The 14,289-nt window shown below is 42.4% G+C and overlaps 1 protein-coding gene across 7 annotated transcripts in view; it reads left to right on the top strand.

Moving 5' to 3' along the window:
• LOC116938011 (tensin-3-like) overlaps positions 1-2,800 on the top strand; it is a 141,426-nt gene extending 138,626 nt beyond the window's left edge. For all 7 annotated transcript variants that reach the window (XM_032945227.2, XM_032945234.2, XM_032945222.2 and 4 more), the window contains one exon: positions 390-2,800. In XM_032945227.2, coding sequence (XP_032801118.1) covers positions 390-531 — 142 coding nt within the window. In that variant the 3' untranslated portion in view covers positions 532-2,800. The remainder of the gene's footprint in view (positions 1-389) is intronic.
• The last annotated feature ends 11,489 nt before the right edge of the window (positions 2,801-14,289 follow it).

Here is a 14,289-nt window from a genome sequence, read left to right as displayed (position 1 = left end):
GCACATGTCACCTACAGTCCCATCGTACGTGGTTCAATTCCTGAGCGTGTGCAACGTCAGCCGCTCATGTGCCTTCGTAGGTGTTTGCAAACATCACTTGCCCATGACTATCTAAGTGGCTCAATGGTGGATCTTTGTCTTCATATCCGTGTGTGTGTGTGTTGTGTGTGTTGTGTGTGCGTGTGTTGTGTTGTGTGTGTTGCGTGTGTTGTGTGTGTTGTGTGTGTTGTGTGTGTTGCGTGTGTTGTGTGTGTGCGTGTGTTGTGTGTGTGTTGTGTGTGTTGTGTGTGCGTGTGTTGTGTGTGTGTGTGTTGTGTGTGTTGTGTGTGTGCGTGTGTTGTGTGTGTGTGTGTTGTGTGTGCGTGTGTTGTGTGTGCGTCAACCCCCAGGGTGTTTGGCTTTGTGGCCCGCAAGCCCGGCTCGTCCACCGACAATCTTTGCCACCTCTTCGCCGAGCTCGACCCCGAGCAGCCGGCCGCCGCGATTGTCAACTTCGTCTCGAAAGTGTTGCTCACCTCCCAAAAGCGCTAAGGGCGCCTCCTCCTCCCACGTCCTCCATCCCTCCCTCCCTCCCTCCACCCCCACCTCCTACCTATTCCCACCCGCGCCCTCCAGCATGGAATGTGCACGTGCTAACTACTCCTGCATAATAACCTTGCTTATTAAGTGTATTCGAGTTTACTAGTCTGCTTACTTGTATCCAACACATGAAGGCATAGCGTATGCAGGATATTACACATCTGCTGTAAACTAGGGCCTCGCATATGGGCACGTACACTTAGTACGCATACACGCACCTAGATGCTCGTTCCGGGCAGAGGTGCGTTACGCTATGCAGCGCGCACGCACGCACGCACGCGCGCCCTTGTACTCATGCAAACACGTTCGGCCATGTGCACTCAGGTATATGTGCTGACCTGCGGATACATGTACACAGCGCACACCGGCAGAGGGTGTTCACACACCAAGCACATTCAAAAGTGGGTCACGCACAAAGTCGAGTAACCTGAGAAACTCCATTTTGCGCCCGCATACCTCGTGGTTACGCCACACATTTGACCGTATTATCGATGTTTTATTGTAATTGTTATTACTAATGCGCGCTAAGAAGCCGAGATTTCCAAAACTGCCATATAGCCGTATAACCGCACTCAACGTTGTCAGTGCTCTGTTCTGGTACAGTCTCAATATTTTTTTTAACGTTCTCGTGAAAACACGAACCTACCAGGAACACCCAGTGCTCTCTCTCTCTCTCTCCACGGGAAATCATGCCAAAAATGCCTTACGTGCCACACATCGTGTCTGGTGGAAGGACGAATTAATGCTGTAGATATGGCGGGTTTGCCGGAAACATGGAAAGCATATGTAATTGGCGATAGGTGCACCGAGTACGTTTTGTGTAATATCGGACTGTGGCAGGCATGTGCGTCGTGTGGGAGCTAAGGTATGTGTGTGACACAGGATAATGTGCGTGTAGTGATGAGCTGAGAGGCTGTTTGATTGATGTTGGGATAAGGTGTGCGTATGTGATGTTGGAATAGCACGTCTGTGTGTGTGCGTGTGTGCACTGTGATTTTGGACTACGGTGGGGTTCACTGGGTTTCTCCAGTTGTCAGGTCACCCATGTGTGTCTTTTGTAGTGAACTGGGAAAGATTTTACATTGGATTGTGAAGGTTTTCGAACAAAGAGAAGGGGGATAAGATGTGATGGTTTATTAGTGCTGATGCAGAGAGCCATAGATTTTAAAGATAGCGCGGTTTACTCACATCGAATGCCAGACTTTCAAGATTTAAAGCCAGAGTTTGAGACAACCAGGTAGTATTAAGGTATAAAGCCAGTACAAGTTGGGTCTTGGTTGCGGTGTGTCTCTCCGCATGGTGTGTCACTAAGAGCACGGCTCCGGAACACAGTGAGAGTCTCAATATAGCTTCTTCTTGTTTTATTATCATGTGGTAGGATTTAGCGATTGTAGCTCATACCTTTTGAAAGTGGACATTGGGCAAGCATACTGCATGTTAGGACACCACCGCGAGATCTCTCCAAACTCCCTATGGGCCCAACGCCTATATTCACAAGCCATGCAAAAATGATGTTATAATAATGCAATGCTTAATGCGTGTACCCGGTTTGGGATAGAAAGGGGAGATTCTTCCACGGTGATTGGCTTTGGTTGAACTCTACTTGGAAGCACGAGGAACAAGTCCATTTGGATGAGAGTCAGTGGTAGACAACACCCTGTCCTCTGTATCCAGCGTTTCTCCCTGGCATCCATGGAGGCATCGTGCCACACCGGATGGCCACGAATCTTTGTTCCCACAGAGGCAGTAAGCTGCCGCCCATTGTGCAATTCCAAATATCAAATTAAACAACTGTGTCCTGAATCACTTTTTTTTACCAATGAAATAGCCTCATATTATGTAATTTCTGATTATTATTTTAACTAATACCCCTTCTGCTTTTGTTAAACAAAAATGTAAGCCAAGGGTTGTATGCAATCACGTGTAATCTGAAGTGCCTGATTTAATTCAACTAAGCATTTTTTTTATTGTTATGATAAGAAAACAGTGCCCGTGTTAATTAACTTCGATGAGCCATTCGATCGTTCACTCAACATTCAACAGGTTGCGTAGACTTGAAGGCCCGGGAAGGGCTAGCTGCTTTACCGCTGCGCGCTCACGTTACTGTATATGTATCATCCATGTATGTATCTGCATATTACATAATTTTAATCCTGCACCATTACTGAACCCATGTACAAATATACGTAATGTACTTTCATAAAGACATCAATACCTTCTATACAGCTGTGTCCGTTGTTTAATGAGCCTGGTGTCTCCCCTTATCTCCGGGATGAACCTGGAAAATAACTCGCAAAGCCCATGTGCACGTTTGATCACTGGAAAGTAGTTTCACTCTAGTTTTGAAATTAAATATTTATCTCAAACCATTTTAACATTTGTAAAATGTTAAGTCATGTAATTTTAATGGAGGAGAGATTAATGGACCGATAGAAAATGTTATAACGTCCTATCAGAACACTCAAGTTCAGATATTTTACCTTTCCCATAAAAGCTCACCATTTGGGGTGCAATGAGAAATTATTTAATATATTCATTTTGTAAACTACTTTAGTATGTATGACAATCTGTAAGATCCTCAATGTTCACGGATAAACCATTGAATAACCTTTTAACTCAAAATACTGTGATGAAATAATATGCAATGGGACCACGGGAAATGCACATATATCAGATCATGTGTTCATAACACCTACAGATGTATCAGTGTGATTGCAATATCCTCAAAGAAGACATTCAGTTGAAATATGTTCTAATTCACAGTCCACAGAAATCCCCTTGTGTAGATCGTAAATGTTTGAACACGTGTGTGTTTTGCCAATTCTGTGTTGGAGAGGGTGCCAAAACTATGACATTTACTGAAATTATTTTAGAGGCCACAATATGAAGATGTCTGTGGGTTTGTATAGTGACGAGGGGCACAGTGGAAAATTGTGCGGTGAAGCAGTGGTCAGCTCGCTGTGTTACGAACCCAGCAATCCGAGTTCAATTACCGGCCACAGCTAACACGAGCAGCAGGTGATGCATCAGAACTGCTTCTGGACCCTCCTTTTCACCAATTCACGCTGACCGGCACGGTGAAGTATAATCAAAACAACATCCATGAAAAGAAAATGTGAGGGAGGCCTTCGTCCAAAAGTGGATCAACAAATTGTGTAATATATACACGAAAATAGATTTTGAGATTGAACAGTGGAAAGTTCAGATGCTCATGTGAAGGTGCAATGGCTTTGTAATGATGGGCTTTATCTTAGGACCGTCAATTATTTGAAGTGATTGACCTTTGGTAAAACAAAAACATTGGGAGAACATTGTCAAGGCCGTTTCTCTGCATGAATGGTCAACGGAAGAAGCAAAATGTAATATTGCATGTGTTTTCACGGTGATGAAACATAGCTCATGTGTTTATGTGCAAAAATAAATGATGGCCAGTTTGATCAAGTGAGGAAAGGACTTGATAATCTGGGAGCCTGGGGTTATAGGCAGTTTGATCCAGCGAGGTAACGACTTGGTATCTGGGAGCCTGGGGTTATAGGAAGTTTGATCCAGCGAGGTAACGACTTGGTAATCTGGGAGCCTGGGGTTATAGGCAGTTTGATCCAGCGAGGTAACGACTTGGTATCTGGGAGCCTGGGGTTATAGGCAGTTTGATCCAGCGAGGTAACGACTTGGTATCTGGGAGCCTGGGGTTATAGGAAGTTTGATCCAGCGAGGTAACGGCTTGGTAATCTGGGAGCCTGGGGTTATAGGAAGTTTGATCCAGTGAGGTAACGACTTGGTAATCTGGGAGCCTGGCGGATGCGGTGGACACATTTTCTGAATGCTTTGGGCCAGCAGCCATGTTCCCATCTCAGAATAAGTAAGAAAATACTCAATAACATGAGACATCAACTTAATTTCCTGATATGATGTATATTTTTTACGACTACATTTGTTTAGCCACGAGAGTTATTGAGACAGCAACGTTTTCACTTGAGGCAATATTATTTGTAATCTCAATTGCGTAATTTTCAGGTACTTTTTCACCATTGGAATTTTTGGGCAATATCATTTATATCGGGGGTTTATTTTTGCTATGGAAGGAGTCTGGAGAAAACTCATGCAGATCAGTTGGGAGAATATGCAAACTTTACAGATAAAGCTGCTTGAGTCAGGAATGGAACCCAGGACCTTCTTGCTGTGTCGTCCAAAGTGTTACCACTGCCCTACCGTGCACCTCTCGAACCATTTAGATAAATTATTCTACTTACGTAGAATGTTACCTTCATTAACACTTATTTATCATTATAAGAGCACCTATGTGAACTCTAGATAGCTTGTACAACACCGCACTACCCATGACTGTCTTGAAGTACGGTATATTGTTTAACAGTTAATGTTGAATGGAAAATGCAATTTATTTATTTCTAAGTTTAATTTAAGCGTAACAGAACTACCCGATACCCGCAGAAGTGTATCCTGTTTTTTTCCATTGTTCTCTTTTGCTCCATTGTTTTGGAATTACAGGGTATAAAAAAAAAATATCAACATAACTTTAAGGGAACTCATAATGCTTGTGCGATATTCGTCAGTTTGAAAAGTACTTTAATTATTGAAGAAATCTTTACTATGGCACGAACAAGAACATTAAACACGGATACAAAATTGTGTTTTCATGACTCCCCATGTTGTCCACACCATCTACAACAGCCTGCTTCTACAAGGTTAGAAATATGAAGAAAAATCGTACAATATTTCACATTTTAGCTTCATGTCTGACAATTCTGAGGGAAAGAAATATGAATTGTTACACGTCCTGTATTAATTTCCAACTGTCAATATTAATCTACGCTGTGGGATTCGGCGATTTGAGATGTCTGGCATGGATGCTGCTTCACGCATCATCCACTCGGGCGGTCACTGTGACGTGCAAGCTTTGGCCAGAAGGTTGCCCTTGCAAAGATTACTCAGGAAGGTTTGAGGTTTTAAAGAATTAGAACGGAAACTAAAAATAGCATGAGGTATCCACAGCCATAAACACGGCGCACATCGAACTGGCCCGGCTCCAGCTCTGTACGGGAAGGGAGGCGGGGAGGCTTGTAGAACAATTGCCTGGGGGAGCCACCATAACAGTGACAATCACCATTAAGCAGTGAGCCCCTGGGCTAAAATGACATTTGGTGGTGCAGGGCCCACCCCAGCAACTCTTTACACCGACCCTGTGCGCTTCTGCAGCCGTCTGGAACGCTCTTCCTTCCGATATTGAGAAGCCACCGGGAGCTATGGTACTTTTAAATCATCGTCATCTAGATTGAAAACTCTTTTCTTCAGGACTGCTTGTTGTGTTTTAGTTGCCCTTGCCCTGCACCTTCGATTAGCACGGTTGGCTACGTACGGTGCGAAAGAAGTTCAACATACATACTCTCAGACTAAACATTTGTATGCTTTGATTTAAAGCTTTCGTGACTGCAGGGATTCATATTCTTGGTTCTTTCGGTAAAGTCACGTAGATGATTGCTTGTGTTGCAGTCGAAACGTCGCGAGAATTGTATTGTTTTATATTTTTATTATTTTATTGTTTCCCTTCTACGTGACTTTACCGAAAGAACCAAGAATATATATGTATGCTTTATCAAAGCATGGCTTCAGTCAGCGGAGACAATGCCGCTTGCGTCATGTTTTGTCTAGAATCAATTCCAGACACGGTCCACGTGAGGCAATTTGATGTTGAATTAAACAATCACTTGCCAGGGCCACTTCTTTATGACCCTTGGGCTACACCCATTTCAAACCTTTTTAAAACAGTCAGCCTCAGCAGCAGACAATGCTTTCCCACCTGATGACGGGCGCTTGTGTTGCGCCCGAAACGTCGTGATTTATTTTTATTTTATACCTACGTGACTTTACCGAAAGAACCAAAGAGTAATAATAATGTTTTTTTTTCTTCGACGTCTCACCATTATGACAAATTATTAATACAGTATATACAACTATTGAGGATAAAAAAGTGAACGCGAGTTAAACACAAAGAGCCAGTTGCATAAAACATTCCTTAGGTGGATTTTTTTGTATATGCAGAGCAGTGCAAACTTGAGGGAAATGTTCAATTACAGTGTTTTATTCTGTATATAAAAATACCCTAATGCTACACACGTGTATAAACAGGTTACCCTATTTCTAAGTAGATTTACAAAACGATGGTGAAATTCTTGCCTTTTGATGTATTGCATTGAAAGCGTATTTAATTTAAAATATAACATTTATGTCATGGCTTGAAATATGTATTTTCATGTCTTGAACAAAATCTATGATTACAAACTTCAGGCTGTGAGTTACTAATCCATATTACTCTACCCCTGCATCAATCACGTTTTATAAGACGCCATTCAATACAGTCCTTGGAAGCTAAATAATTTGTGCCATGGGTGTTTGACTACTTTGGAGTAAATTAGGTACATCGGATAAATCCCACATTAAGTGCTAACATTTTGACAATGGAATGAATTATTGAAGCCCTATGTGCCATGAATTGCCTCATTAATTAGAGCACGTGTTTGTCCGGGAGTGGCGCATTGGTTTTACCAAAGAATTCCCAGCAATTACTTGCAGCCTTGTAAAATCGATCATGAATATCTTTGGCCTCTTATACCATAAAGTAAAGGACAGTCAATTGTGTAAATGCTGCGGTAAAGGACATTAACTCAACAACTATCTTTACATACTCTTTGGTTATTTCGCAAAAGTCACGTAGGTAGAAGAAAAATTTATAATAGATTACGACGTTTCGATCGCCACACAAGCAACCGTCTTCAGGTGAGAGAGCTCTCTCTCACCTGAAGAGCTCTCTCTCACCTGAAGACGGTTGCTTGTGTGGCGATCGAAACGTCGTAATCTATTATTAATTTTTCTTCTACCTACGTGACTTTTGCGAAATAACCAAAGAGTATGGATTCCTGCAGTCACGAAAGCTTCAAATCAAGATTGAACTATCTTTACGATAACAATAACTATGTTCGTCAAGTCCCAAAATCGTAACGATGGAACTCTCCCTAGAGCATAACCCCAAACAGGCTCACTCTCGCTCAGACACATCGCTGCTTCGACATGCAACAATCTCCGTGACACAACCCAGTTTATGTAAATCTCCAATTAAACACACACTTTTATAACATTTTCAACTGTTACAGTGGAAGCACTTGCTGTATGAACCGGCAATGCGCGGGGTGTAATCATGTACGTATATATTTATGTATGTGCTTGCCTGGGTGTGATATTGGAAAAATGCCTAATGCGTAAGTTATTGATTTAACGTATATAAATGGCATTACGCGTTTGTTATGTATGTGGCAACTGACACCCTGGTTCACCCATGTCCACTAAACTAAAACATTTACTATATTTTAATGTTACCAGGTCAGGCCCACTGAGCTCTATAGCTCTTCTTTCAGAAGCGACCTGGCAACAAATGATAGCTCAACGAAAGTGACTTATCAGGTGGAAATGTATAGCAGCCAAATACTCTTAAGCGCGTGTTTCTAAATGTGGATGGAAAAATTGGAGAACCCAGACAAAAAATCCACACGACCACAGGGAGAATATGCAAACTCCCAATATGCAGGCGTCAGGGTCGGGGATCGAACCCACGACCTCCTGCTTATCCAGACGATGGGGTTAACATCTCCTAGCCACCGCGGCGCCAAAACAGGATTTTCTATCTCAAAAGATTTTCCAGGTGGAATAAATCAATTAATTTTGTTTACAGCATGAGGCACTTTGAGCCATGGCAATGTAGCGCCTCCCAATGGCCATATGTGAAGTCACACCTTAACAGTTAATGCAAGCGATTTCACAATTTCTGACACCCAGCACAATTGTATTGTGAGTTCTTATGAATGATTTGCCACTGGATCCCCACACCTCAGCTCCACTGCTTCACCTGTGGGTCCCATTTTCTTCACGTGTCAATTTTCATAAATCTTTAACACTTTGATATCTGCCTTTATTTTGGAACCATCCCATTTTGAATTTGCATTCATAGCTGTGTGCCTTGAGGCATATTCACTGCACAAGATGCTTTGAAATACCAATGTCCCTAAAGCCTCGAAGTCATTTTCATTATGCATACAAATAATGTAGGCTATATCTATCAGAAACCCATTGGCAAAAGCCATATACATATAGATTGGCCTTAGTGTAGTTGGGTTTGGGGTAGAATTTTACAAAAAGCAACTACACGAGAAGTCTTCTTATCCCTTCTCCGATTACCCGTGACTCCTACTATCCGCGGGAACACTGGGACAAATGGAAATTCTTATTATATAGCCGGGCGGTGGTAGCCATGCACGTGGCTTGCAATGCAGCACTGTGGAGGCGATGGTTGGTAGATTGCACAAGGTGCCATGCCCTGTCTAGCGAGAAGAAAGCAGTACAGCAAGTGGACTAATCGCCATCTGTGCCCATCTGCACGGGGATAGAGTGTTGCCCCTCACATGCGTGGGCTTTCTCCAGGTTCTTCGGTTTCCTCCCACTTCTATAAAAAAAAACACATTGATTGGCTGAAAACGTCTTGAAATGAAAAGCCAATGCAGGATCCTCCTGAAAAAGTGTATGACTCAGTGTGGTTTTTCCTGGATCAATAAGTGAAAAATAATTGTTACAAATTATTAAATATTATCCTCGACCCTATTTTTTTCATTATTCGCAAATTTACCCAAAGTTTATAGTGGAGTGGCTTGCTCACACAAAGATCCACCATATAGTCTTAACAGACTGTTGGCGCAAGTGCTGTTAGCGAGCACCTATGAAGGCCGGAACGGCACATGAGGGGGTGGGTGGCCAACACCACGCCCGGCCGCCTTTGTCTCCCTCATGGCGATGTTTACACATCGCACCAAGTAGTATTTTGAGGCTGAGTCGACCTAGGGGAGGCCCAGGACCGGTTCAGATAATCGTCACTGGTGTTGGCCGTCAGTGGAAATCGATATCGGGTCACCGGGTTCATACAGTGAGGAAAAAAGTATTTGATCCCCTGCTGATTTTGTACGTTTGCCCACTGACAAAGAAATGATCAGTCTATCATTTTAATGGTAGGTTTATTTGAACAGTGAGAGACAGAATAAGAACAATATAATCCAGAAAAACGCATGTCAACATTTTTATAAATTGATTTGCATTTTAATGAGTGAAATAAGTATTTGACCCCTCTGCAAAACATGACTTAGTATTTGGTGGCAAAACCCTTGTTGGCAATTACAGAGGTTAGACGTTTATTATAGTTGGCCACCAGGTTTGCACACATCTCAGGAGGGATTTTGTCCCACTTCTCTTTGCAGATTTTCTCCAAGTCATTAAGGTTTCGAGGCTGACGTTTGGCAACTCGAACCTTCAGCTCCCTCCACAGATTTTCTATGGGATTAAGGTCTGGAAACTGGCTAGGCCACTCCAGGACCTTAATGTGCTTTTTCTTGAGCCACTCCTTTGTTGCCTTGGCCGTGTGTTTTGGGTCATTGTCATGCTGGAATACCCATCCACGACCCATTTTCAATGCCCTGGCTGGAGGTTCTCACCCAAGATTTGACGGTACATGGCCCCGTCCATCGTCCCTTTGATGCGGTGAAGTTGTCCTGTTCCCTTAGCAGAAAAACACCCCCAAAGCATAATGTTTCCACCTCCATGTTTGACGTTGGGGATGGTGTTCTTGGGGTCATAGGCAGCATTCCTCCTCCTCCAAACACGGCGAGTTGAGTTGATGCCAAAGAGCTCCATTTTGGTCTCATCTGACCACAACACTTTCACCCAGTTGCCCTCTGAATCATTCAGATGTTCATTGGAAAACTTCAGACGGGCATGTATATGTGCTTTCTTGAGCAGGGGGACCTTGCGGGCGCTGCAGGATTTCAGTCCTTCACAGCGTAGTGTGTTACCAATTGTTTTCCTGGTGACTATGGTCCCAGCTGCCTTGAGATCATTGACAAGATCCTCCCGTGTAGTTCTGGGCTGATTCCTCACCGTTCTCATGATCATTGCAACTCCACGAGGTGCGATCTTGTATGGAGCCCCAGGCCGAGGGAGATTGACAGTTCTTTTGTGTTTCTTCCATTTGCGAATAATCGCACCAACTATTGTCACCTTCTCACCAAGCTGCTTGGCAATGGTCTTGTAGCCCATTCCAGCCTTGTGTAGGTCTACAATCTTGTCTCTGACATCCTTGGAGAGCTCTTTGGTCTTGGCCATGGTGGAGAGTTTGGAATCTGATTGATTGATTGCTTCTGTGGACAGGTGTCTTTTATACAGGTAACAAGCTGAGATTAGGAGCACTCCCTTTAAAAGTGTGTTCCTAATCTCAGCTCGTTACCTGTATAAAGGACACTTGGGAGCCAGACATTTTTCTGATTGAGAGGGGGTCAAATACTTCTTTCCCTCATTAAAATGAAAATCAATTTATAACATTTTTGACATGCATATTTCTGGATTTTTTTTGTTGTTATTCTGTCTCTCACTGTTCGAATAAACCTATCATTAAAATTATAGACTGATCATTTCTTTGTCAGTGGGCAAACGTACAAAATCAGCAGGGGATCAAATACTTTTTTCCCTCACTGTAGCACATCACGATAACCACTACACTTCCGCACCCCACCCACACACTCATTTACGCACACAAAGACAAATGTCCCTGTATTGCTCTTAGCAAGCACCTATGAAGGCCAACCGCACATGGGCAGGTGGGTGGCCAACACCACACCTCGTCGCCTTGTCCCTTCAGTGCGGCTGTTTACACACCGCCCCAGTTAGTGATTTAAGGCTGAGTTTACCTAGGGGAGGCCCAGGACTGGTTCACATATTCGCCAGTGATATTGGTTGATTCATGCACACTCACAGACACATGTACTCACATCCATTTACAAATACACCAAGACAAAGACCCCCCCCCCCCCCCCCCCCGTGTTGCCTCTTAATAAACTGGACAAGCGTTGTCAGCGAGGCGGATCGTTGAGAGAGATGGCGTAGCCAGCACCACGGCCAACCACCTTTCTCTCCCTCGTCAGAATAATGAAGGTAAGGGTTCAACAGGTAATAACGTGCATCTGCACACGAAGCTACCTCAGCTTAAAAAAAAACCCAACATTGATCTCACTGGAAAGGTTGACCCTGCTCTACGTAAGACAAAGAGCGTGCACGCTCCTCCAGTACAAATGTGCGGCAGTTCATTTTGCCTGATATCCCAGGGGTCCTTTTAACATGAGCGAGTCAACAAGCCATACAGGATTCTGTTTAGGGGCGCCTAAATGTCCTCTGTTGAAGACTAATGAACGAATGTGTTCCAAAGTCTGCCTGTAAGGGTTCAGCAACATTAAACCTGTTTTTGTCATACCACGTAGACAGTGGTGTACGAGGCACCAATCAACAGATACTGAACGCATTTGTCATTGAATTGTAAAGGGAAATATAAGAAATAGGCGATGTTTATGGCGATGGCGCTTCTTTATTGTCTGAAATGTCACCTATTATATGAACGTATTTTTTGTTGTCCTTGGAAGGAGGTATTGTTGACAATTGTGTTTAGTCCTTATATGTACTTATTAATTCTGTAGGCCTACATGACTGTCAGCATCATTTTGTGGGCCTGCTTTTTCATGATGTGGGAATCAATAGCTATTTCTGTATGGTCATACAATAGGATATATAACAAATAAATAAATGGATTGATTAAAAATAATCACAGCTTTCTTTGAGTCGCTGAAAAAAGAGAATTATTTTTACATTTTAGTCGACAGATTTTGCTCCTGAAAAAAATAAGGAGCAAATGTATACCTTCAACCGAACGATAAAAACCAGTCGTGAATGATATATACGTATATCAAAATGCCACTGAAAACATCCTAATACCCAGTACTGTAGGAGTGGAAGATGAAAGAATTCCATTGATCCACATTTATAATACATTTTCAAATGAGACTTGAACAAGGGATGTAGATCAGTCGATTGAATGGACCTTGTAAATTCAATTCTATAAAACGTAAATCTGAATGCAACTGCATTATAACAATTGTACCACAAATTTATGACAAACTACACTCAATTAAAACACTTAAAATCTAGAATAAAATCTAGAATTACACTCAATTAAACTCATAACACGTTTTCTGATCGCTATAATCAGGATTAATTTCTGTTATTTTTTGCAAATTAACAGTAGAAAATTTTACGTTTTTACATAATGGATCAGTTTGAAGAAAGGCCTTTCAAATATGACAAAAGTAAATTTGAGCAGCTAAAGAAATGTGGCAGATACCTTTCACAAACGGTGCCCTCATCGGCTCAGCTGGCTCAGTGACACTTTTAAGGAAGAGTTTTTTTTCTTCCAATGCAGTTTCATTATGGTTACGAGTGTAAATCCGAGTGCTCTCCCGTACAAAAAAAATCACCACAAAAATTTGCTTCAAGGTCACACGGCAATTAAACCCTTGTCGTGGCCCGCAGACAGTAAGGTCACTTCCAAACACTGGAGACTCAAATGCTCCTGGTGAAAATAATCCATTACCATGGACTACGGCTTCAAGCCCTCAACTTCACAGACCCTAGACACGCAGGCATTGCTTTGTAAACATGGCAATATTATTAACAAACAATGAGATACGAGTCCGGAGACAGGATCTAAGGTTATAGAATGCAATTAAGGTCATATCGACCTCGCACTCTGGTTATATTTCAAGAGGCAAGGTATGAACGAGATGGGACAAGCATTATAAAATAGACAAAGGTCTACTGGCTCTTCTTGTTTTACGTCAAAGTGAGATAATGAAATTGGTATTTAGTGACGTAAATCTTCTTGGAGAATGCAATTGTGAGATACCTATTTTTGCAGTGACGCCTATTGCATTCATTTCCATTTGGTTCGGAAAAGATTGCGAGGATCAATCATTTCATAGTCCACAGCACACTCTGTACATGTGAAGCATCATGTAGTCATGTACAGTATGTATGTATGACCGTCTATTCAGTTAAATTAATACATTTGTATCAGACATGTAGGTGGCAGAGACACCACAGGAATGTACCAAAAAAACAGCCGAAGTGCACCACCTACAACACGACAAGCCGACAATATTTACAAACAACCCTACACCTCTTTTTTTACATGGTTTTGGCATTTTACACGTTTCATTTTAATCTTCAAGCAATCGTCGGTAAAACGTTGAACTCGCAAAAAGCGAATTATAAGCAAAACACAACGCAGTTGTCAATAACACTGTGCACTTAAAGGAGAGAAAAATATATGATAGATGACGTTTCTGGCTGTAACTTTTCTTCATAGCACACAGATGAAGGGCCCTTTGCTAAAATCGAACGTTCATCGTTAATTATGCGTGTAGATTTCTTCAGCTAAATGTTGCCAAAGACTGAAGCACTCCTCATTGCTAAATGGTCCACTCTCAATGAAGACTCCAGATTGAGCATCCGCCTTTTAAACTCTTACTAACATCACACTGGGAAGAGTGTGTGCAAAACCTTGGAGCTGTCACTGATCCTGAGCGATCATTCTCTCCATAAATATCTCAACAACGTGGGGAGATAATCACGAAGTCGTAAGGTAATGACAGCATCATATAATGATTTAGTTGCTGCTTAGACCCTCGTCTATGCCTTCATGACAACCCGACTCAACTATTCGTAGCACTACGGCCTTCCCAGATCCCTCATTCTCCCATCTCCAGATGCACCAAAAAA

Source organism: Petromyzon marinus, chromosome 4 (assembly GCF_048934315.1).
Source record: "Petromyzon marinus isolate PM22_M1 ecotype Great Lakes invasive population chromosome 4, UKy_Petmar_22M1.pri1.0, whole genome shotgun sequence".
In the NCBI taxonomy this organism is placed as follows: domain Eukaryota; kingdom Metazoa; phylum Chordata; class Hyperoartia; order Petromyzontiformes; family Petromyzontidae; genus Petromyzon; species Petromyzon marinus.
Note: the sequence above shows the minus strand (reverse complement) of the source record. Positions and strands in the feature narration are given on the sequence as shown.